Below are 24,887 nucleotides of genomic sequence, written 5' to 3'. Positions count from 1 at the left end.
CACCAGGGGTTAAACAGGATAAGGCCAGGCAAGAAGAATGGACACAGTGTTGGTTCTCTGACTCCACATTTTCAAAAATATGGGCGCTCCTAATTAACCACGGGGGTGAGACAGAAATAAATTCCTGAAGTACCGTGTAGACAGAATCAGGCCCAAGCAAATAAAGCCTTTGAAGCAAAAGTTAGGTTTCAAAGAGTCTACCTAAGTCGATGGTAACTGTCTTCTTTGAAGACACTGTTAAGTTCCTTCCCAGTTTTTAATGTTAAAGACAGGGCTCCTGGGTGGCTCAGTCAGTTAAGCGTTGGCCTTTAGCTCAGGTCATGATCCCAGGGTCCTGGGATAGAGACCCACGTCAGGCTCCTGGGATAGAGACCCATGTCAGGCTCCCTGCTCAGTGGAGAGCCTGCTTCTCCCTCTCCCCCTGCTCGTGTGCGTGTTCTCTCTCTTTCTCAATCACTGTTTCTCAAATAAATAAAATCTTTAAAAAAAAATAATGTTGGGGTGCCTGGGTGGCTCAGTCGGTTAAGTGGCTGCCTTCAGCTCAGGTCATGATCCCAGGATCCTGGGATCGAGTCCCGCATCGGGCTCCTTGCTCAGCAGGGAGCCTGCTTCTCCCTCTCCCTGCCGCTCCCCCTGCCATTATGCTCTCTCTCTGTCAAATAAATAAATAAAATCTTAAAAAATAAATAAAAATTAAAAATTAAAAAAAATGTTAAGGACAGTAGGACACAGTGCAAGGGGGGGGCGGGGCGATGGTGGACACTGGGGGTTTACTACCAGTCAGACTCCAGGGATCCAACCTCTGGTGCACTGGGCCTATTTCCTCACCCATCATCTGGCTTGGAAAATCTGAAATCCTATCAGTTTGAAATCTCTATCAATCTAAACTGTCCCCCTGCTTCTCTAACCAAGTGGAAAACTACAAAATACAACTTTTTAAGAAATTGAATCATGCTTTAGTCCAAATGAATTACACATTAATTAAATCATAATTATACATTCTATTACAGGTGGAGCCTGATTTCATTTGCCAGTTAAAAAAGGGCCTCTGAAGAAAAAAGAAAGGGCCTCCACCTGTACATTCAAAAGTGATTACTTCACCCTGAAGTGGTGGGTATTTTAGTAGCATAGATAAATAAGTTGCTTAAGAGCTGTGCCTGAATGTTCAGGAAGCTTGTGAAGAAAACCAACCAGAATAAAGAGAAGAAAAAGATTCTGTAGGTAGTAAGAAGATTCTAGAACTGGTTATTTTCTTGACTATCACCTCCGTTTGGGGGATATTTCATGCAGTACCGACATTACCCCTAGATTCCAAACTCCTCTCAATAAATAAAGTCACCGGGGAGAGATGAAGAAGCGCAAGCACCTCCAGGCTGAACTGCTCTAGATCAGCTGCCCAGGGAGTGGGAAGAGCTCAACGTTTTCTAGAAATACTCTGGTTAGCCAGGGTCACTCATTTGCCTCCCCGACTCCCCGCACAGCTGTGTGCTTCTCCTGGATTTACATGGTCGGAATGCACCCCCAAAACTCCGCCTACCCACATGGATTCCATCCTTCAAGACTCTACTCCAATGTTCCCTCCTCAAACGCCAAACAAGAAGGAACGCTAGGCTGATCATCCTGGTGGGGGCTGGCCTTTCTCGTGGGGAGCCAGTGTTCCTGGGATGTATGTTTTGTCAACTCGGAACTACTTTGATCTTGCCTTGGATTGTACTTGGGTCTTGCCTTAACACTTGATCCAGATGACAGATTAAGATAGCCCCTCGGGAGCACAACCGCTTCATCGGTTAAACATCTTTTTCTTTCCCAAAGCACCTATCCCCTTCCACAAGGTAATGACTCAGTAACATATCTGATAAATTAAATGCTCTGTATTTACGTATAAATACGGTTTGGCTCGCCGGTTTCTATGGCACACTAAATCACCCTAGTGAGTTTCAAATTTCCCTGATTGGCTTCACGCTTCCTTGATGTCCCTGGACAGGCGCTAAGCAATTGTGAAAGCACCAAAAAGGTAGGGGAGGCAAGGGGGAAGAAAGGGAAGCCGGGGCCTGAATAATCCTCACTGAGTCATCATTTCCTGGATTATGGAACTTGCTGCTTCGGGGGGGATCTGAAGAACAGGAGCAGCGGGTGGAGGACGAGCCCCCGCCCCCCGCCCCCCGCCCGCCCTGCAGCGGCAGGACCCGGAGCCCCGGCCGAGCCCGCACCCACGTGCTGGAGCGCCCTCCTGTGGCCGCGCCGCAGTCCCCGCCGCTCCCGGCTCGCCCGCAGACCATGCTCCCCGCCGCTAAAGAAACAAGAGACGCAGAAAGTTTCCGAGCCAGGCGGGTTTGCGAAAGGTCGAAGCCAGGTCTGCGAGCCTCTATGAGCGGGCGTGGCGGGAGCGGCGCCCAGGCTGGCGGCGACCGCGAGAAGTCCGGGCCCAGGAGGACTCCCCTAGGGCTCTGAGGTGCCCCCCAGCGGGGCTCGGGGCCTGGAGATCCTGAGGGCAAAGGCTTCTCCCGTACCCAGACCTTACAGCAAAACTCATGGAGCGGAGCCAGAGCCCAAGCCAGGACGGGGTGCCCCCCCCCCACACCCCCAAGCTACCAGGACGCGCGCTTGGGGCGCTTGGGTTTGCTTTATTCATTCTATTAATTGGAGGAAGGGGTGCACCAGTTCCCTCTGGTGCATCCGGATCCCCAACAATCAGGATTCTGGGTGCACCCCAAGACTCCCCCTAGAGTCTACCGCCCCACCCAACGCCGCCCTCCCCCGCTGGGGTGACAAGTGGAAACAGCAACTCCCCTTCCTCCTCCCCTCCAGCCTTCTTGGAAGGTAATGCTCCAGCAGGGTTTCCCTGACCGCCCGCACAAGACCCGCCGACCGGGAGGCGGCAGCGGGGTAACGCGGCGCCCTGGGGCGGGGGTGGGGGACGGGAGCGGGAGAGGCCGGGCCCGGTGCCGCGCGGCGCTTACCTCGTCCACGGTGAGCGGCATGCAGATCCGGTACTCCTTCAGCAGCATGGTCCTGCCGGCCGCGCGCCCCCGAGGCGGGAAGCGGGGGGGGGCGCCCCCTAAAGCAACAAAGCTGCCGCCCAGGCGCAGGATAGGGCGCCCGGAGCCCTGCGCTCGGAGCCGGCCGGCGAAGCAGCCCCGGCGGTGCGCTCAGCTCCTAGCTTCCTCCTCTCCGCCGGAGAGCATGTCAAGGTTCGGGTCCGGGTGTTCGGGGCTCCGCCGCCTTCTTTCTCGCCGAGGTCGGTCCTCCCGGAACGCGGTGTTGCAAAGTCAGGGAGGGATCAGGGAGGGATCAGGGAGAGAGGGAGGGAGACCCGCTGGAAACCGCTCAGATCGGCAGCCCCGGGCGGTAGGAGCGGCCGCCGGATCAGGACATGCCCGGTGGCGGGCAAGGGAGGAAAAAAGAGATTTCCGAAAATTAAAACGAATGCACAAAAGTCACCCGCTCGATCCGCCTCCGAAAGCAGACATGAACCTGGTGACCCCCCTTCCCCGGCGGGTCTGCCAGTGCTAATGTCACCAGGAACACATTGCAGCCGGTGCTGGGGATGCTGACTTTTCCAGACAAAGGCTCGATCGGCTCCTCTCCCCGGGCGGTAAACAAGATTTCCTGCTCTTTTTAGGGCCGGTCCCCGAGGCGCTCCAGGGCTCGCAGCGGGAGAAAAAGGAAGCCGCCGCCGCTCGGCTCTGTCGGACTGGGGCCCGGGGTTCCTCCAACCTGGGCTCGCGGCGGCGGGCGAGGGGAAGCTGGCGCCTTCCGCGCACGTCCCCTCCCCCGAGTGCCTCGGCTCCCCGAGCGCCGTGCGTGCCCGCGAGTTTGCAGCCACCGCGCCGGGGCCGGAGAGTCCGCGCCGAGCTGCAGTGTGCCTCGGGCCCGGGAGGTGGGTGCGGGAGGAGCGAGCGCCAGCGAGGCTGACATCAGCAGCGGCCGCGGTGGGGAGGGTAGCCCCATCCGGCCAATGGGGAAACGGCAAAGAATGTGGAGGATTTAAACAAAACAGCATGTCTCTCCGCGGCTCCTGCCAGACGGCAGGGCTGCCCGGAGCCGAGCCCGGCCGGCGCTGGGGAGGATCGGCAAAGGGAGCTTCTTCCCTGGCTCCTTTACCCTTTGAGTCTGTTCTCAACATGTTCCCTGGGTGCCAGGGGTGCCCTGCCCGCCCCCCGCCCGGCTAGCTTCTGGTTTCCAGGTGCAGAAGCGTTTCTTGACCTTTGCAGCAGCTCTTTACAAACGCCCACCCCGAGTGTCTTCCCTTTGGTCCGGTGAGCAAGCCCAGCGCTGGAGTGGCGAGGGGCTTTGGGGGCATGAGACCCAACTCTTGCCTGGCTTCCTGACTGGTTTCGGAGAGGGAATCCTGGATAACTGGGAGGTGCCACAGCGTGGAAGAAAATGAAGCACCCGACCAGAGGGAACGGGAGGCGGACGTAGCCTTTTCACCTCTCCTGGCCTGCTCTGCTCTCCGACCGCAGGCTTCTCGGGGCAGCAAGGGTACGTTTTCCTGTCAGCACCCCTAAGTTCAAAAAGTCACAGCGAAATGTCAATGAAAATGCCTGGAGGGGTGGTACTTCATCCATATTAAACAGCTCCCTCATTTTAACCACAAGAGGCACATTCTTCAGTTACTCAGGAAGCTGCATGTAACTGCTGAAGTCTGTTTTTCATTTGTCTGGTATTTTTAAGCTTGTTTTTCTGAGAAGTTGCTGGATGAAAAATGCATCGTTTGCCTCTATGCAGAATAACCTGCAAGCATCATCTTTTCTCAGAAAAATATGTGTGCTCTACCGCCCTGCAGCTCCTCACAGAGCTCGGATGGTGCTGCAGATGGTCTCGATATTACAGTATTTAAAATTATGATTAATAAATAAATAACCAGTGTAACTACGGTGGGCTGTGGCGAAAAACACCCAGATGGCTGGAGAGAATTTATAACTGTGTGAACATGATACAAAGCCTCATAGAAAAACAACACCCTATATCCAGCTTATATTTTAGGGAAAACTATTCTCTAGATAAATGCTTCCCAGAGTTGGCTCAGAAATATTCACAGCAACTAATTAAAGCTAAACCAAATTCCTCGAGGTGGAAAATCTAAATCTGACACTGTAGTGGTGAATAATAACACATTGAAAGCCTGTGATACGGAAAGCAGCTCAAGCTGTTTTTCCTTTTTTCCCCCTACTTCTTACTTGAAAACAAGTGTAGTGGTTTCACTTTCTGGCACCTAATCCTCTTCCCAAACGCAGCTAGGCAATGTGCTGGCTAAGCCACACAGGCCATCAGAGTGTGTGGACATATTCCTAGCTTCCTAGACATTTCCTGACGTTGATGCTGTAACTGTGTTTACTGAAGTTAATATTATGGTTGAGGAACTACCTCTCTGCATTTCCCAGACTGCAAATCACACCCTATGTGCTTCTCTCTTGACTCTGCCAAGCTGCCTGAACTTCCTTTTCATTCTGGCCATCCGCATGCCTGGTCACATTAATCTTGTTCAAGCACAGCTCTAATCCTGCCACCTTCCAAACCTCTCACTGATTCTCTGTGGCCTACTGAGCCAATTAAAATCCCTTGGCAGGGAGATCAAGACTCTCAATCTACCTTTCCCCTGCTAGTCAGTTACCTTTCCTCCCCACCCTCCTGCAGCCAGGTGAGACAAATCTGTTGGCGAGAGAAGGCGTGCACTTTACCTTGACCCTTCTGCTCCCGCCATTGCTTTCACAGAGAATCCCTCCCCCACTCCATCCCCTGTGACACCATTTTTCAGCAATCTGGTTTTGGAAAAGTGATTTCTGATGGCAGTGTGTTGGATGGGAGAGGACAGAAGGATACCAGAAGCAGGAGGTTATTATATTATTAGAATACTATAGGAGACAGATGGAGACGGTCTTAATTAGACTGCCCCGGAAGAAAAGACGATTAATTTTAAAGATTCGGTGAGGACTTGAGGACGGATTGGTTTTCACTACAACAGCGCTTGGGGGAGGGGAGGGCAAAGGGAGAGCTTATTCATTCATAACTCATTCACACAAAGGGAGGAGAGCGCCATCTACTGGTCAGATGCCTTGTTTAAAGTATTCTAAATCACCTCGTCAGCAAGAGTCTGGCAAGAATTCTTTGTTTCTTTTCAACCAGTGGAATCCGCAATATCTACTTCCAAAGACCTTTGAAGGTGCTGCTATCATCATTAAGATAAGTAGTAATGATCCATTAACAACGGTACAATCTACAGTTATTGATTATCATATATTTTAAAAATGGGGGTGGGGCACACAGGGCAAAAAGAGGAAAAAGTAAAGTTTTCAGTGAGGAATGACATGAGCAGAAGGAAAAGAGTATTAGCCTATACACATCTGTGACAGCCTATATCCTCGGATAAGTGACAATCTGTGAAGGTGGAGGTTCTCGGAAGGCGAGATGGGGGAGGTGCACATCAAAATCAATCATCTAAGGAGTTTTTTTTTTTTTTTTTTTTTTTATTTGAGAGAGACAGAGAGAGAGCATGAGAGGGGGGAGGGTCGGGAGGGTCAGAGGGAGAAGCAGACTCCCCACCGAGCAGGGAGCCCGATGCGGGACTCGATCCCGGGACTCCAGGATCATGACTCAAAGGCAGTCGATTAACCAACTGAGCCACTCAGGCGCCCCTAAGGAGTTTTTGGATCCATTCTCTTCACCTGGATTCTGATGATGCACCCATCCCCCACACTGAAACCTCTTCTTGGTTTGTGTGAAAGAACTATGACCCACTCTCTAAGTAGCATCTGAAAGAAGAGTGTACCTACAGTCTTTGTGACTTCAAATCATGTTTCATTCCTAGAATATCCCTGGTACCTCTAAAATATTATGGTTCTTTCCATCTTCCTCTTTCCTACTCACTGTATATAAGGTCTGTGGGTTTGTCAAAGCCCACTGAAAGTCCCAACTCTTACACAGAGCCATTCTAGACAACTCTTGACCTTTATAGACAACCTGGAACACTTATCTGGACTATTCATTCTGGTTCTTGTTTGCATGAAAGTGTGGCCTTTATATAGAAAATGTCATATACAGTGCTAAAGGATTCCACCTGTTTTCTAATTGCAGACATGATTTTAAGCTTCCAGAAAAGACAGAGACCATGTCCTCTCTGTATCATTTGGAAAACGTATCCTGGTATAAGGGGTAGTGTCCCAATAAACATCTATTAGGTGTATATTTATAATTAGTTCAGGGTTCTCAGTCTCAGAGCTACTGATACTTGGTGCCAGATAATTTCTTGTTGTGGTAGTCACTGTAGGATGTTTAGCAGCATCCCTGGTCTCTACCCTCTAAATATCAGTAGCACCCCCCACACACACACACACTGCCAAATATGGGGGTGCAGAGGGAGGGAGGAAGTCCTACAGTGGAGACCACTGTATTAATGTAACATTCATTAATCTTATCTAAATGTTTAGCTACTCCAAGAAGAAGCTTTTGGAGACACTGACTTCCAACGTGTCAAAATTAGGTCTAAGGAGAGAAGGATAAAACTGTTACATCACAGTAATATAAAGATGTACCTTCTCATTCCCATGATTTGCCTTGTATTACCAAAGTAGCCCTTGATGAAGGGCTTGACCTTAACCTTGATCACCTGGTGAAGGTCATGTCTACCAGTGTTTTCCATTGTAAAGTTACTATTTTTCCCTTTCCATTCTCTGTTCTTTGGAAGTGGGTTATTAAGTCCAGTCCATGAGGGAGGGGAATTAAGCCTGCCTCCTGAGGAGAGAATATCTACATATATAATATGGTATTCTGTGAGATTTGTCTCTTCTCCCTCATTTACTTATTCATTCAGTTATTTATTTATATCAGTTGGATTCATGCATATTTATTACACTTTGAATAACAATTCAATACTATGTTAGTTTTGTTGCTCAAATTGTTCCAGCTTTGGACACTGGAAGCTTTTGTGGGTTGGTCCCTGTGTCCATGTCACATACCCCCTTTTTAAGGGTTATTTTTGAAAATCAAATGTTATCCTTTGCAATTAATTTTTTTTTTTAAAGATTTTATTTATTTATTTGAGAGAGAGAGAAGACATGAGAGGGGATAGGGTCAAAGGACGAAGCAGACTCCCTGCTGAGCAGGGAGCCCGATGCGGAACTCGATCCAGGGACTACAGGATCCTGACCTGAGCCGAAGGCAGTCGCTTAACCAACTGAGCCACCCAGGCGCCCCCTTGCAATTAATTTTTATTAAATATTATTTAATTCCAGCAGTGTGTGTTTTAAACCCCTGTGTGTCTGACCTTGTCAGATACTAATGAAATGATAAATTCATTCTTACTACAACTACAGACAGCAAATCCCAAGGCAATTCTTATGTGTAGACCCATTTATCAGGCCTCTATTAAATACAGAGAATGCCTTTGATGTATAATTGCTTGGATCTGTGAGCTCATAAAATAAAAATTAATTGACAATGATATGGTATAAATTGCTTCACACAGAAAAAAAACCCTGGAAGTTCTGTGGCCAAAGGTATAGTTTTGTCTTTTTCTTTTAACAAATAAGCTAGTAATAAATTTAGCAAAGTTTTATTGCATTCCCTGCTTTTATAGAAATTGGCAAAACACTGGAATATTTTGAGATAAATTATGAGACTATATGTAACCTCTACTCACTGGAAACAAGTTTTAGGGATCAAAGAAGACACTGTCCTTGATCCTGAGTGTCCTTTAAAAGGAGGTACCTAGGGCGCCTGGGTGGCTCAGTGGTTAAGTGTCTGCCTTCGGCTCAGGTCATAATCTCAGGGTCCTGGGATCAAGTCCCGCATCGGGCTCCCTGCTCCTTGGGAGCCTGCTTCTCCCTCTGCCTTTCTCTCTCGCTCTCTCATGAATAAAAAAAAAAAAAAAAAAGGATGCCTGGGTGGCTCAGCTGGTTAAGCATCTGCCTTAGGCTCAGATCATGATCCCAAGGTCCTGGGATCGAGTCCCATATCCTGCTTCTCCCTCTGCCTGCCACTGCCCCTGCTTGTGTTCTCTCTCTCTCTCTCTGACAAATAAATAAATAAAATCTTTAAAAATAAATAAAAGGAGGCACCTGTGCAAATATAACTAATTATAGCTACTTAATGCCAAAGCATATTTGACCTAGTATCACCAAATGATCTCAACACAGATCTGGAAATAGTATTGCTTTTCTTTTTTTTTTTTTTTAACATTTTATTTTTAAATAATCTCTACCCTCAATGTGGGGCTCGAACTAACAACCCCGAGATCAAGAGTCACACACTCTCCTGTCTGAGCCAGCCGGGTTCTCCTGGAAATAGTATTTCTTAGCTACGTGGTGCCATAGAGATAGAATGATATTTGACTTTTTGTGGAATATTTTAAGTGTTACCAGAGGGAAAAAGAGGGAGTTATGTTTGTTATTAAGAGTATGTAGTAATAAGGGAAGAACTGATTTGTGTGTCTCTAGTTTTCTATAAATCATTAAGGTCGATCAAAAAAAAAAAGATGTAGTCATTTATATCAAAACCCGAGTTTAACAATCGGTTGGGTGACTGTAATTAGGCTAAATAATGGCCCCCAGAGATATCAGATCCCAAACCCCGGAAACTGAAAATGTGACCTTATTAGAAAAAGGGTCTTTGGGCGGGGGTGCTTGACTGGCTCAGTCAGTAGGGCATGCGGCTCTTGATTTTGTGGGGGTTGTGAGTTTGAGCCTCACGTTGGGTGTAGAGATTACTTAAAAATAAGATCTTTTTTTTAAAGATTTTATTTATTTGAGAGAGAGAGTGAGAGTGAGCGCGAGAGGGGGAAGGATCAGAGGGAGAGGGAGAAGCAGACTCTCTGAGGAGCAGCGAGCCCGATGTGGGGCTCAATCCCGGGATCCTGGGATCGTGACCTGAGCGGAAGGTAGACGCTTAACCAACTGAGCCGCCCAGGCGCCCCTTAAAAAATAAAATCTTAAAAAAAGAAAAAGGGTTTTTGGAGATGTGATTAAGTTAAAGACTTTGAGAAGATTAATCTGATCCTCTGGGTAGGCCCTAAATACAATCACAAGTGTACATAAGAGAAAGGCAAGGGAGACTGATACACAGAAGAGGAGAAAGCACCATGACCTTGAAGGCAGAGATTGGCCTGATGAGGCCACGAGCCAAGGAATGCCCACAACCACTGGAAGCTGGAAGAGACAACAAAGGGGTTGTCCCCTAGAGCCCCAGAGGGAGCATGGCCCTGTCATACCTTGATTTCAGCCCACTGATACTGATTTCAGATTTCTGGACTCCAGATTGTGAAAGAATCAATTTCTGTTGTTTGAGCCACTAAATACATGATTATTTTTGACGGCAGCAAGAGAAAATGAACACAATGATTCTTTTTACCCACTTGATATAATGGTACTTGACATGAAATAATTCTAACACAAGTCCAAGAGATTTACTCAAAAGATAAAATAAAGTATAATTTTCTTTGAAAATGATTTACAACAGACTTGAAAATAGCAAGTTCTCCCACTGCCTTTTTTTTTTTTTTTTAAGTTTTTATTTATTTGGGCGCCTGGGTGGCTCAGTCGTTAAGCGTCTTCCTTCAGCTCAGGTCATGATCTCAGGGTCCTGGGATAGAGCCCCACGTCTGGCTCCCTGCTCAGCGGGAGGCCTGCTTCTCCCCCTTGTACTCCCCCTGCTTGTGTTTCCTCTCTCGCTTTCTCTGTCAAATAAATAAATAAAATCTTTTTTTTTTAAAGTTTTTATTTATTTAAGTAATCTCCACACTGAATATGGGGCTCAAACTCATGACCCTGAGATCAAGAGTCGAATGCTCTCCCCACTGAGCCAGCCAGGCACCCCTCTCACTGCCTTTAAAAGAGGCAATTTAGAAAAACAAATGTTTCACACACATTTCAGGAACATTTCTGTAATATAAGCCTCTTGGCTTTAGATGCAATCAATATGTTAATGACTCCTAAATTCAAACCTCTAGCCTAAAGGACTCGCCTTAAGTTGACCCTTGTATATGCATTTGCCTTTTCTTTTCTTTTTTTTTTTTTAAGATTTTATTTATTTATTTATTTGAGAGAGAGAATGAGATAGAGCATGAGAGAGGGGAGGGTCAGAGGGAGAAGCAGACTCCCTGCTGAGCAGGGAGCCCCATGCGGGACTCGATCCCGGGACTCCAGGATCATGACCGGAGCCGAAGGCAGTCGCTCAACCAACTGAGCCACCCAGGCGCCCCTGCATTTGCCTTTTCAACATTGTCACTGGATACCCAGTAGGGCCCTCAGACTTACCATATCCAACACTGGGCTTCGTCCCTTTCTGTCTGACTTGCTTGTCCCTAACCTGCTCCTTCTCAGTAAATGGCAGCTCCATCTTTCCAGACACTCAGGCCAAAAATCTTGCTGACATATGTGACCTCTCTACCCCCACGGCCAACAGCAAATCCGATCTTGGCTCTATCTTCAGGTTATATCCAGGATCTAGCCCTTTCTCCTACCTTAGTCCAAGCCACCATCATTTTCCTCCCAAATTATTACAATAACTTCCCAGCTAGTCTCCCAGCTTCTGCTCAACCTAGTCACCACACATCAGCCAGAAGGTTCTTTCACTATGTAAGTCGGCTCATGCCACTCCTTCGCCTAAAACCCCCACTGGCTTCCTATCTTACTCAGATTAAAAACCAAGTTCTTATAATGGTTGAAACTTCATCTCTTGCAACTCTTGCCCTCACTCATTCTGGTCTTCAGACAAGCCGGAGTGATCTGATTGCTCTCACCTCAGGGTTCTTGCTCTCTCTTCTGCCTGGAATCTTCTTCACCCAACTATCTGCAAGACTCCTTTCCTGGGGCCCTCAGCCTGTGGAGCATGCCACTCTTGGTCTCAGGGTTGGGAGTTCAAGCCCCACGGTGGGGGCAGAGATTACATAGGGAAAAAAAAAAAAAAGACTCTCTTATTGACTGCAGGTCTTGGCTCACAAGCCTGGCCTTCCTTGACCACCTCCCATTCACTATCACCCCTGCTCCAAATTTACATGTTTATTTTCTGTCTCCCCCCCTCATTAGAATGTTCACTTCACAAAGGTGGGAACTTTGGGTCCAATGTGTGCACGGCCGATAAGCTGAACGTGCCAGAGATGCCAGATAGGAAAACAAACATAGTCGTTAATATAGACACGTGAGTTTCAATAATTAGTATCATGATATACTTTACCACTGTTTCTCCAATCAGTATTTCTCTCTGTTGTGGAAAACCAACCTCTGCGCCCCAGAGCAGTAACTTGAAGACAGAGTTTGGGTTTATAGAAGGAAGACAGCTTATGACTTCGCCAGGCAAAGGAGGCTGCAGCAGGCTCATGGTTCCAAAGACTGCAAGCCTGCCCGGGGTAAAAGGCTGTGGGGTTTTATAGGAAAATACAGGATCTGGGTGGTTTCGATAGGCATCTGGTCCGTGCTGCCAACCGGGTTCACGTCTTCAAGGTGGTCTCATGACCAACGGTGGCACTGGTCATGAGTCTCGTTATTCAGTATACATTGAGGTCAGCGGGATGTTAATACTGGTAAGGAGTTCCTGGAACAAAGGATTCTACAGAAAAACAAATGAAGGGGAAGAGGAGGGGAGACTTCAAGAATGAGGAAGAGAAAAATGTGTTCAGTTTAAAGTCAAGCCTTGCTGAGGCTCTAGTGTGTCCATCTTTTTTTTTTATTGCATTGTTACTTATTTTTAAGTCATCTCTATTGTCCAAGTGATGCTCGAACTCATGGCCCCAATCTTTTTTTTTTTTTAAATCTCTCAGCCCAACATGGGGCTTGAACTCAGGACCCCAAGATCAGTGGACTGTGGACTGAGCCAGTAGGATGCCCCAACTAGTGTGTCTATCTTAATTTCCATCTATTTTTACGTTTCTATAGCGGTTTCATTTCTACCTTTGAGTCCTTATTCTTTGCTAATTTTCTCTCCTGAAACTAAATTCTTACTTACGATGTCAGACTCTCCCAAATAAAGGATTTATAAAGAGTCTATCTATGTAACAGTACTTTACCTATTTTCTCTGACCGTTGGCTCAGACTTTTACTGAGTTCCTTCTTTACTTCTCTTTTTTTGTTGTTGTTGTTTCCTTTGCAAGCTTTTCCTTAGATTTCAATGTGCTTTCGTTTTCTGTGATCTCTAAGCCTAGCGAGGAAGGGCTTCAGTTTGGTGTTGAGAGCCAACTAGAGTCTTCTCCACCTATTAACCTCTTTCTTAGACCCTTTCTCACTCTTATTTTTTGAGTCCTGTAAACCATAAATCCATTGCCTCCATTACACCTTTGTTACTTTTTGTCTTTCACACTCTTCACACAAAATGTAAACCTCCAAATACTTTGTCTCTAGTCAAACCAAGTGCACATTGAATAAAGAGCCAGAAAACATCTTAGCCTAGCGTGCCTCAACAATTCTGGCCCCTAGCGTGTGTTCTAGAAATTTGTGTGGGTATTTCAGGTTGTCACGATCACTGCGGGGGGGGGGGGGGGGGGGCATCAGCATGTAATTGGGATGCCAGACATCTACAATGTAACAAACCTGGGCAGTAAAATACTGTCCCACATTCCACCTGACTTTTCAATGTCCTGCCGGACACCTACTTATGTGTCTGAGGCCTAGACTCTAACTCCATTTCACATATGCTAAGCTATTTTTGAAGTTTTGTGTTTTTTTTTTTTAAAGATTTTATTTATTTATTTGACAGAGAGAGACACAGAGAGAGAGGGAACACAAGCAGGGGGAGTGGGAGAGGGAGAAGCAGGCTTCCCGCAGAGCAGGGAGGCCGATGTGGGGCTCGATCCCAGGACCCTGAGATCATGACCCGAGCCGAAGGCAGACGCTTAACAACTGAGCCACCCAGGTGCCCCTATTTTTTGAAGTTTTAATATACACTAATTTTTTTTTTTAAGATTGATTTATGTGAAAGAGACAGAGTGCTCGAGCATACGCGTGTGAGGAGAGGCAGGGAGGACTCCTGGCTGAGCTGGATCCCATGACCCTGAGATCATGACCCGAGCAGAAATCAAAAGTTGGACATTCAATCAACTGTTCCACCCAAGCACCCCTGCACAAAAAATTTCTAAGAATTCTTCTATGTGAAAAACAATGAAAGATTGTACTTTCTTTTTTTTTTTTTAATATTTTATTTATTTATTTGACAGACATAGCAAGAGCAGGAACACAAGCAGGGGGAGTGGGAGAGGGATGCGGGGCTTGATCCCAGGACCTGGGATCATGACTTGAGCCAAAGGCAGACACTTAACGACTGAGCCACCCAGACCCCGAAAGATTGTACTTTTATATAGACAGAACTTTACCAAGAAGTTGTACACCACTTTGGAAAAATCATGCCACCCACAGTAAGCCCTTATGATGCCTGGGGAACCAATGAAAACATATCTATTGCAGATTTTGCTTTTACAGTTGTTATATATGTGTACAAGTAAATGACTTCTTTTTTATCTCCTATGATAGACGTATTTAGCCTTTATATTTTGAAGTTTATTTATTTACTTAAGTAATCTCTATACCCAAGGTGGGGCTGGAACTCACCACCCAGAGATTAAGAGTTGCATGCTTCTCCAACTGAGCCAGCCAGGCACTCTTACCTTTATATTTTGAATAATGTATATCATTTTGCTATTTTGCAATGCTTCTCCTTTACATTACAGCTAGGATGTTTTGTTGTTGTTTTTAATTATGTGTGCAGACGGGGCGCCTGGGTGGCTCAGTTGGTTGAGCGACTGCCTTCCGCTCAGATCATGATCCCAGGGTCCTGGAATTGAGCCCTGCATCGGGCTCCCTGCTCAGCAGGAAGCCTGCTTCTCCCTCTCCCACTCCCCCTGCTTGTGTTCCCTCTCTCGCTGTCTCTCTCTCTGTCAATTAAATAAATAAAATCTTTAAAAAAAATTATGTGCGCAGATGGCTTATATTATCCATGATTTTGAGTACAGAACAGTAAAAACAAACAACAACAACAAAACAAGGTCTATTCAGCATATAGAAAGGGATGCTGGTGCTGATTAAATTCACTAACCGGTAGACCATTCCAAGATTTGCCATTTGCTTGGGAGGCTACTGTTGACACTTTGACCACATCATACACAACCTCATTCTCACTGTCAAGCATCCTAAACTTTTTAAAAGGGACCTAGGTGGTGCGAATGATAATGAAAACTTGTACGGTCCTTAAAAATTGAAAAAACCTCGCATACGTGATCTCGCTTAATGCTCACAAGAGTCCTACAGAGAAAGCCAATAAAATGTCTTTCTAAAGATTCTTCTTCCCCACGTAGTAGATTATAGTAAAACTATAAACAAACAAAAAACTTGTTTTATCACCGAACCGCTGTCATACCTTCTCTTTGAGCTTTGAGAGATGCCACAGATTAAACCACCAAGATTCTCAACCAGATGAAACTTTAGAACTTTTTTCCTTAGGGTTTATTTCAGCCTGTTCATGCAGAGATGAGAACACCGAGATCCAACAAAAGTTAAGCGACTTGCTCACATTTCTGAAAAATAATATTTCAAAGCAGGAATGTAAGAATATATGGGGCGGTCTATTCTGTTACCCTGGTTTTTCTCACCGCCGCAAATTTTGGATGAAAAGTCTGTCACCGAGACAAAACCGGACGTGAGCTGCAGGGGCGAGGGTGAACCCCACCCTCAACCCCGCCCCCAGGGCTGTCCGCGGCAGTGCCGGACTGGCGGCCAGCGCACGGGGGCCTCGTGGGGTCCTTCGTGCGGGCTCCCGACGCACTGCCTGAGCGGCTGCGCAGGCGGCTTCCGGTGTGGGTGACGACTGGTGGCCGAAGCAGGGGGACATCAAGGCACGTTCAGGCAGGGACCATGGCGGACGGCGGCTCGGAGCGGGCTGATGGGCGCATCGTCAAGATGGAGGTGGACTACAGCGCCACGGTGGATCAGCGACTGCCCGAGTGCGAGAAGTTAGCCAAGGTGAGGGGAGGCCGGCTGGCTGTTGGCGGGCGCCAAGGGCTGAGTCACGGCGCGGAGCTTGCTTAGGCCTCAGGGGGCCTGCTGGCTGGAGGGCGCGTCCCCCACTGCCTGCCCACCCCGAGTTGGGCCTGCTTGAGTAGGAGGTCCCAGGTCCGCTCCTCAGCGGGAGTATGCTAGTGTGTGCAGGTTCCCAAACCCTCCCCAGGACAGATGGCCACTGCCCGGAGGAGTTGGGGCCCCATGGTGCTTCTTACCGTTTCTTGGTACTGTTTAACGTTTACTCTAGCAGTTTCCCGGGGGTTAAGGCCGCTTCAGCGTTCAGGCTAGATCAGGGAGTTGAGTTCTGTTGCCCTTGCTGAATCAATCTGTGTCGTTAAGTTGTTTATGGATCATGGGATGTTCCTGGCCTTTAGCCAGGAGAAGGGTTAGGAAAGTGATAGGGGCGAAGGCGGTTAGCACAGGATCCCTGCCCTTAAGGAGTTCGTGTACATCACGAATTAGACGAAGTCAGGCATGGTGGTGAGTTTCACACAAGTATAAACGTGCCGCTGGAACACACAGAAGGAAGCTGTTCGTTCTTACTGGTGGGATAAGGGAAGGTTTTACAGAGAAGTTGACGTTTGTATTGGGCCTTAAAGAAGATTGGGATGGGGAGGAATCGTTCCTGGAGCGGGAACTGCAGAAGTAAAGACAAGTTTCACATAACTGCAGGATAACCTTTTTAGGGGAGGTCATGAACAGTGGTTTAGCCCGACTGTTTATCTCTCCTGGAATAGAAATTTAACTTGATCCTAACATTTATTGCCCCCCCCCCCCGCCCCCGCTATGTGCCAGGCAAGTTTATGTATCATTTTATATAAGGAAACCAAGGCTTGGAGAGTTTCTTGTGGAACGGTAACAGTTAGTAATAGAACCGGGGATTCAAAACTGGGTTTTGTCTGTAGTGGGTTTGGATGGTTGTTAAGTCAACTCCCATCATGGGCTGTTGCTAAGAATCCTTGCTCTCAGGCCTCATTAAATGCCTTGATCGATCCAGCCACAAACACTTATTGCTATTCACCTGGAATGCATGTACTAATAGAGTTGTTTTTGTCCCTTAAGAAGCTTACTGCATAAGTACATTTAAGTGTAATAAGTTCAGGGACAGGAGGAGTGTCAAATATTACTTCACAGTAATATTTCTTAGAAAGAAATCTTTTCAACACTTCCCTTTTTTCTGATGAAGGATTTAATAGAGCTTTACAAAAGACAGGGAGAGGGAAAGATGATGAAGTTGATACACATGAATTTCTTAACTTCAGTACTTGATGGAGGGGAGCCATACATTCATCTCTGTACTAACTGGAAGCTAGTGTAAAGAAACATCATGTATATAAGGGTTGGAAAACACCCATAGTGCCAGGCAGATAACAGTTCCTGGCATTTAGTGATTACTTTCTCCAGTGCCAGACACTCTTCTGAGTGCTTGCATGTATTAGCTCATTTGGTCCTCACCTTAGCCCTATGTGATAGGTATTGTTCTTCTTACCTTACAGACGTGAAAACAGTCTAAGAGAAGTTAAGTCACGTGCTCCAAGGTCATACAGCTAGTAAAGTGGTGGAGCCAGGATGCAGACCAAGCAGACTGATTCTGGTGCTTGTGCTCTCACCATGCTATCCTGCCTAGGGAGCCAAGTGTAATGAAAACCTGAACTTCTGAGAACCTGTCCAGGGAAAGGGGGCAGTAACTCTTCACCTCCAGTTAATCTTTGCCTATTGGGGATGAAGGCCAAGCCTTGTCAACTCTTCTAATTTGAGGGAGAAACCAGGAATATGCAGTGGTTTTTTAATATGAATTGCCTCAATATTTAGAAACTGGACGCAAATCTGTTTTAAAACACATTTGAGCCAATACCACATAGATCAAACAAAACATATGTGTGGGCCAAAGTCAGCCCCTGCACCACCACTTTGGAAGTCATAGATGGCTAGTGTCCAAAGGAAGAAACCATTTGCTTTAAAGAAGTACAGCTATTCCTAAAGCTGAGATCTGGGAGAAAAAAATCTTCCCTTTACCGATTTCTTCTGATAGCTTACTGTCAGTAGTCAGCGCTAGACATTGTGGGGAGTATAAAGATTATTATTAGACAAAGCTCTTGCCCTCAGATAGCTTATAGGCCAGTAAGAAAAAAAAATTTCACTGTTACAGTTGTAGTAATCATGTGTATGACATTTATTTAGGACATTGTGGTTAGTTCAAGATGGTTGAAAAGACTTGCAAACTCAAATGCCTTTTTAGGTGTCAAATTGGTAACAAATGTTTCAAACAGGGAATGTTGGGGCCTGTTAAACTAGGTAAAATTAAAGCCATTTGCATTTTTTTTTTAAAGCCAGTGAGCCAGTGAAACAAAACAAGGCACAGGTATGGGTTATTTTTGTGAAGGAGGCAGGTAGAGGGCTGGGGGATGGCAGGGTATAAGCGTTTTTGTTTTTGTTCTTTAATGCAAACCCACAATTTTCAACTTTTGGATTAGATGGTTGTCTTACCATCTAGTTAATTTTAAGATTTGTTTCTTTGTTTTGCCTTTTATTTTGTAAAAGATTTTATTTATTTATTTGACAGAGAGAGAGCATTTGTGTGCATGCACACACAAGCAGAGGGAGCAGCAGAGGGAGAAGGAGAACCAGGCTCCCCGCTGTGCAGGGAGCCCGATGCGGGACTTGATCCCAGGACCCTGGGATCATGACCTGAGCTGAAGGCAGACACTTAACCAACTGAGCCACCCAGGCGCCCCTGTAGAACACTTTAGCATACATTTTTCAGTTTTTTACTTTGAGCCCATCAATAAAACTAAAGAAAACTTTATTGTTTTTACTTTACTTGTGAGAAAACTAAGGTTCTTGCAGCTTAAGTGGTTTATCCAAGGTCTGCAGCAAAGCCAGGTCATGCTCAGGTCTCCTGGCAGCAGGTAGTGTTCTTTTTGCTATATCCTGCGACCTCTTTAAGAAACTTACTTTTGTACTTAAGTCATTTTTTATTTTATTTTATTTTTTAAGATTTTATTTATTTATTTGACAGGTAGAGACATAGCGAGAGAGGGAACACAAGCAGGGGAGTGGGAGACGGAGAAGCAGGCTTCCCGCCAAGCAGGGAGCCCAATGTGGGGCTCGACCTGAGCCGAAGGCAGACGCTTAACGACTGAGCCACCCAGGCGCCCCAGTCATTTTTTATTTTTAATGTGAAAGACAAAACTTATGTGTATAGAAACTTAATAAGAATGTACCCAGTGAGGGGCGCCTGGGTGGCTCAGTCGTTAAACGTCTGCCTTCGGCTCAGGTCATGATCCCAGGGTCCTGGGATCGAGCCCCGCATTGGGCTCCTTGCTCCGCAGGAAGCCTGCTTCTCCCTCTCCCACTCCCCCTGCTTGTGTTCCCTCTCTCGCTGTGTCTCTCTCTGTCAAATAAATAAACAAAATCTTTAAAAAAAAAAAAAAAAAAAGAATGTACCCAGTGAGAAAAGCACAGATAGCAGAAACCTTCAAAAGGCAAACTGAAGTCTAGATGTGAGTGGTAAAATTGCCAAATCTAGGCCATTTGAATCTCCTACAATGACCTATGTTTCTGTATCCCAACACTCATGTCACATTCAACAAATAACACCAGTCACTAATATTTATTGCTATGTACTTTTAAAAAAATAATTAATTTGAGAGAGAGAGCACAAACGGTTGGGGGGGTGGGTAGGAGCAGAGGGAGAGAGAGAAGCAGGCTCCCCACTGAGCAGGGAACCTGATGTGGGGCTTGATCCCAGGACCCTGGGACCATGACCTGAGCCGAAGGCAGACGCTTAATGACTGAGCCACCCAGGTGCCCCAGTATTGCTTTAATCCTTACAGCAACCCTGTGCGGCAGGAATTATTATTATGCTCATTTCACTGAAGAGAAAATTAAGGGTCAGAGAGGGTAAGTGTCTTGCCCGAGGTAACACAGTGGTAAGACCTGGCATTTAGACCCAAGCAGTCTGGCTTGCAGAGCCTTTGTTTTTAACCATTACATTCTGACGCCTCTGTGATTGGTATTTGGGGTTGGTGAGATAGTAAGAGTGATACTAGTTCTTGGTAATGATTAGTGCTTCACCCTTGGGGCCTTTTCTGAACTGTAACTGTAGTACAGAGCAGTTCCTAATACACAGAGGATCACCACCACCCTTCTTGATTATGATATATTTGGTACGTGGGTATTTGGAGATTATTTACATTCTTAAATTGAATATATCCTTTGGTGGTGGTTCGTGTCTTTTCATTTGGTTAGCTGCAGCCTCTTCTTAAGGTTAATATCAAAAATAAAGAGGAGGTGAAATGTAAAACAGTTTGACTGTTAGCAGCTTGGACAAAGAGACACCCCCCCCCCTTTAAGAAATAGGTCCTGTGAAAGCATTGGATTGGCATTAAATTTCAGCTGTTGGGGCGCCTGGGTGGCACAGTTGGTTAAGCGACTGCCTTCGGCTCAGGTCATGATCCTGGAGTCCCGGGATCGAGTCCCGCATCGGGCTCCCTGCTCGGCAGGGAGTCTGCTTCTCCCTCTCCCACTCCCCGTTTGTGTTCCCTCTCTCGCTGCGTCTCTCTCTCTGTGTCAAATAAATAAATAAATAAATAATCTTAAAAAAAAAAAAAATTTCAGCTGTTGGCCTTTTTCTTATTTAGGTTGTTTAACAAATCATTAAAAGATTGGATCCATTTAGGAGTTAAAGGACACAAACATATGGAATTTGCAGATACCCAACATGTATTGATGTTGAACAAACTCCTTAGTCGTTTACCTCATTTACAAAGATTATTTTGATGAGAAAAATGAGTCACAAAAGTCACATGTTCTGACGAGTTGGTTTTGATAGCTCTGACCATCTCATTCCTCTGAGTTGAAAAGCAGGATCGAGGAGGTGGAATTTCAAGAACTGTGTGAAGATAGGAAAGAAAGGAGGAAGATGGTTAGCCATAGCATTGAGCATGGAAGAATGGGAGAAAAAAGTGGGATGTTTAGAGAATTGGGAGTTGTATTTAATGAAGTTGATGGTAGCGTCCTTCAAATCACACTGAATTGCCAGCCATGTAATTTGTCACATCCTACATAGTGTGACAGTGAGAATCAGGAATTCTGAGCCCTTAAGGTCATCTGATAGTTCTGGTCATTGTCAATGCATACTATGTACAAGTTGGTGCATGGGAAACGATCAAACATGGTCCAGCCCTGAAGGAACTTACAGACCACTTAGGAGGCAAGACATGCATGTTAATAACTGATACAAGGTATAAAGGGATGTACCATCATATCTACAGAAGCAACATGATGTGCTTTGCCAGGTGCGGAGTGAGCTGGTGCCAGATGCAGAGTGAGCTGCAGTGGTGAACAATATAGATGCACGCAGTCCCTTTTCTTAGAATTTACATTCTTTAGATTAGGAAGACAGTGTTATTAGGAAGACAGTGAGATTAGGAAGACAGTGTTAAAACAGAAAAGAGTTTGGAGTCATTACAAAGCAGAAAGTCAGGGGGCTTGTGAGTTAAAGAAGGAAGTGCTGACTAACCACTGACTATGGGGAGTTAAATTAAGAATGTGTTCCTGAGGGGTGCCTGGATGGCTCAGTCGTTAAGCATCTGCCTGCGGCTCAGGTCATGATCCCAGGGTCCTGAGATCAAGCCCTGCATTGGGCTCCCTGCTTGGCAGGAAGCCTGCTTCTCCCTCTCCCACTCCCCCTGCTTGTGTTCCCTCTCTCGCTGCGTCTCTCTCTCTGTGTCAAATAAATAAATAAAATCTTAAAAAAAAAAAAAAAAAGAATGCCTTCCTGAGAAGGTGACCGCTAACATTCTGTTGATACCTAGAGCCCATGGCTCTAGAGTGCTATGTGATTTCTTCACACATAGAGTGCAATTCTTTAAAACCATACTCTGGGGGCGCCCAGGTGGCTCAGTTGGTGAAGCGTCTGCCTTCCACTCAGGGGTCATGATCCCAGAGTCCTGTGATCGAGCCCAGCATTGGGCTTTCCCTCTCCCTGTGGTCTCTCACTTTGTCTTTCAAATAAATAAAATCTTAAAAAAAAACCTTCTGAATTAAAATACCATAAACTATACTCTGTTGATTATAGTCACATGACTAATAGTAATTGTAAAAATGACAGGTGACCATTAATGAACAGTATTTTGCATTTTAACTTTTTTTGCACTACATTTGTTGCCAGATAGTAACCATTTCCCTAATGGAAATTACTTTGATGGAAGCAAAGGTGTGATTTAAACTAACTACATTTTGGTGTCATGGAGGGAACATTGGGCCAGGAGGCAAGAGCCCTGGATTCTGGTTCTGCTGATAAGTTTTGTGGCTGAGCTGTTTGGTCCTTAGTCTTTTTATAGTCTAAAATGAGGTGATCGGATTAAATAATCTTCCTCTTTACAGTTCTAAGATTCTTTGATCTTTTATGATTTATTAGCCTTTAACTTTGAAGAATTTATGGATTTGTTCTTTGTTCTTTTCCTCTGATGGACCTTTAGTCAGCATTCATGGTACACATGAATCTATAGAATTTGCAGAACTGGTACTCCCCCTTTGCATAGGAAACATTGTTACAATGCTAGTAATCATATGTTTCAGATTTAATTATAGTAATCATAGATTTCAGAGTTAAAGTTCAAATAATGGCTGTACAGTACATATTCTTTGCTCCATAGAAAATTCACAGTTTAAACGTTATCTTGGAAAATATGGAAAGAATATTTTGAAAAGTCGAAACGTTATTTGTATCCTTAATTCAAAAACTGTTTCTTTTATCGATAAAAGAGTAGTACTCATATACTATCCATACATGTCATTAAAATAAGTTTCAGGGCACCTGGCTGGCTCACTTTGTGGTGCATGTGGCTCTTTTTTTTAATATTTTATTTATTTATTTGACAGAGAGAGACACAGTGAGAGAGGGAACACAAGCAAGGGGGAGTGGGAGAGGGAGAAGCAGGCCTCCCGCGGAGCAGAGAGCCCGATATGGGACTCGATCCCAGGACCCTGGGACCATGACCCGAGCCGAAGGCAGTTGCTCAACAACTGAGCCACCCAGGCGCCCTGCATGTGGCTCTTGATCTTGGGGTTGTGAGTTTGAGCCCCACATTGGGTATAGAGATACTTAACAATGAAATCTTTTTTAAAAAGTAAATAAAAATAAATAGTAATAAATTTCATTTATAGTTAGAAAACCAGTTTCAAAATAAAACCCTCCTCATCACTTCTAATTCATTCACTGTTATTAATACCAATATCTTAAGTACTTGCAATTTTTTTTTTGCTGTGGGCTGGGTTTTTTTTATATACTTTTTTTTTTAAAGATTTTTATTTATTTATCTGAGACAGAGAGAATGAGAGAGACAGAGAGCACATGAGAGGGGGGAGGGTCAGAGGGAGAAGCAGGCTCCCCGCCGAGCAGGGAGCCCGATGCGGGACTTGATCCAGGAACTCCAGGATCATGACCTGAGCGGAAGGCAGTCGCCCAACCAACTGAGCCACCCAGGCGTTTGTGGGCTGGTTTTGTTTTTATCACAATGTGGTTTGTTTTGGTTTTGGGTTTTTTTTTTTCCTTAGATTTTATTTATTTATTTGAGAGAGACTGAGAGTGAGAGAACGATCCCAGGACCCCGAGATCATGACCCAAGCCAAAGGCAGACAGACGCTCAACCAACTGAGCCATGCAGGCGCCCCACAATGTGTGCTTTTTTTTTAAAGATTTTATTTATTTATTTGAGAGAGAGAATGAGACAGAGAGAGCATGAGAGGGGGGAGGATCAGAGGGAGAAGCAGACTCCCTGCTGAGCAGTGAGTCCGATGCGGAACTCGATCCCAGGACTCCAGGATCATGACCTGGGCCGAAGGCAGTCGCTTAACCAACTGAGCCACCCAGGTGCCCACAATGTGTGCTTCTTAATAGGATAGCTTATTTTAGTCCTGATATATTATCATTTAGGTTTATATCATTTGGATTTTGTTATTCCCATTTCCTAACGTGTACCCCAGAAAAAATATTTTATTTTTGCATATGAGAGATAGAGGCTGTTGTCAGTTGACAAAAAGGGGTATTCCATTTGGATCAGTATCTGCTTAAAAGTGTGACCTTTGGGGCGCCTGGGTGGCCCAGTCGGTTAAGTGGCTGCCTTCGGCTCAGGTCATAGGATCGAGCCCCACATCGGGCCCCCTGCTTGGCAGGAAGTCTGCTTTTCCCTCTTCCTCTGCCTCTCCCCCTGCTTGTGAACTCTCTCTCTCTTTCTCTGTCAAATAAATTAAATCTTTTAAAAAAGTGTGACCTTTGGCATACTGTGTATGGATATTCTCACGTGGTCTTCATTTCCTTTAAGCACAATTATAATTTACTTTAAAACTCATTGAAGAATTAGGGGCTCCTGGCTGGCTCAGTTGGCAGAGCATGCGACTCTTGATCTCGGGGTTGTGAGTTTAAGCCCCACTCTGGGCATAGAGCTTACTTAAAAAAAAAAAAAAAAAGTCATTGAAAAATTTCTTGTCTTCTCACCACCAAATATCCTTTACATTTTTCCTCGAAACTTCATGTTTTGAAGTATTTGTTATGGTGACATCATAAAAAAATCGTTCATATTTTCCATTTTTATTCTTCAAAGACATGTGTGAGTGCCACTTAGAGTCTCAGTTCAGAACAAGATAATCTGGTTACCACACTGAGTTGATCATTTAGAATCCAAAATGACTTTTTTTCAGGTGTTAAATCATTGTTCTATATTCAGTTTCTCTTAGGCATTTTGAAATGTTAAAAACAGCTTGTGGGCCCTACTTTAGGAACCACTGACTTAGGGAGTCCACAGGAAAAGCAAGCACTACCAAGAGGAGAAAACCAAACAATAGTAGTGGGGGTGGCCCTTTTCCTCTAAAATGGATTTTTTTTCTTTTCTGTGTCAGAAA

The 24,887-nt window shown here is 45.5% G+C and overlaps 2 protein-coding genes across 8 annotated transcripts in view; one reads left to right on the top strand and one right to left on the bottom strand.

Annotated features, from left to right (window-relative positions):
- Positions 1–15,532, bottom strand: part of PITPNC1 (phosphatidylinositol transfer protein cytoplasmic 1) — a 256,426-nt gene extending 240,894 nt beyond the window's left edge. For 3 of the 7 annotated variants that reach the window (XM_035026226.1, XM_035026231.1, XM_035026222.1), the window contains exons 1-3: positions 15,340–15,532; positions 11,738–12,543; positions 2,961–4,507 (exon numbers count right to left, since the gene is read on the bottom strand). In XM_035026226.1, coding sequence (XP_034882117.1) covers positions 2,961–3,008 — 48 coding nt within the window. In that variant the 5' untranslated portion in view covers positions 3,009–4,507; positions 11,738–12,543; positions 15,340–15,532. Of the gene's footprint in view, positions 1–2,960; positions 5,247–11,737; positions 12,704–15,339 lie in introns of those variants that run through there. The other 4 variants (XM_035026223.1, XM_035026224.1, XM_035026227.1 and 1 more) reach the window with 4 other exon arrangements.
- A 218-nt stretch (positions 15,533–15,750) lies between these two features.
- The window catches only part of PSMD12 (proteasome 26S subunit, non-ATPase 12), a 31,870-nt gene continuing 22,733 nt past the window's right edge, over positions 15,751–24,887 (top strand). Inside the window, exon 1 of the mRNA XM_035026221.1 lies at positions 15,751–15,941. Within this exon, the coding sequence (XP_034882112.1) occupies positions 15,834–15,941 (108 nt within the window). The 5' untranslated portion in view covers positions 15,751–15,833. The remainder of the gene's footprint in view (positions 15,942–24,887) is intronic.

Source organism: Mirounga leonina, unplaced genomic scaffold, assembly GCF_011800145.1.
Source record: "Mirounga leonina isolate KUSES-001 unplaced genomic scaffold, KU_Mleo_1.0 Mir_197, whole genome shotgun sequence".
In the NCBI taxonomy this organism is placed as follows: domain Eukaryota; kingdom Metazoa; phylum Chordata; class Mammalia; order Carnivora; family Phocidae; genus Mirounga; species Mirounga leonina.
Note: the sequence above shows the minus strand (reverse complement) of the source record. Positions and strands in the feature narration are given on the sequence as shown.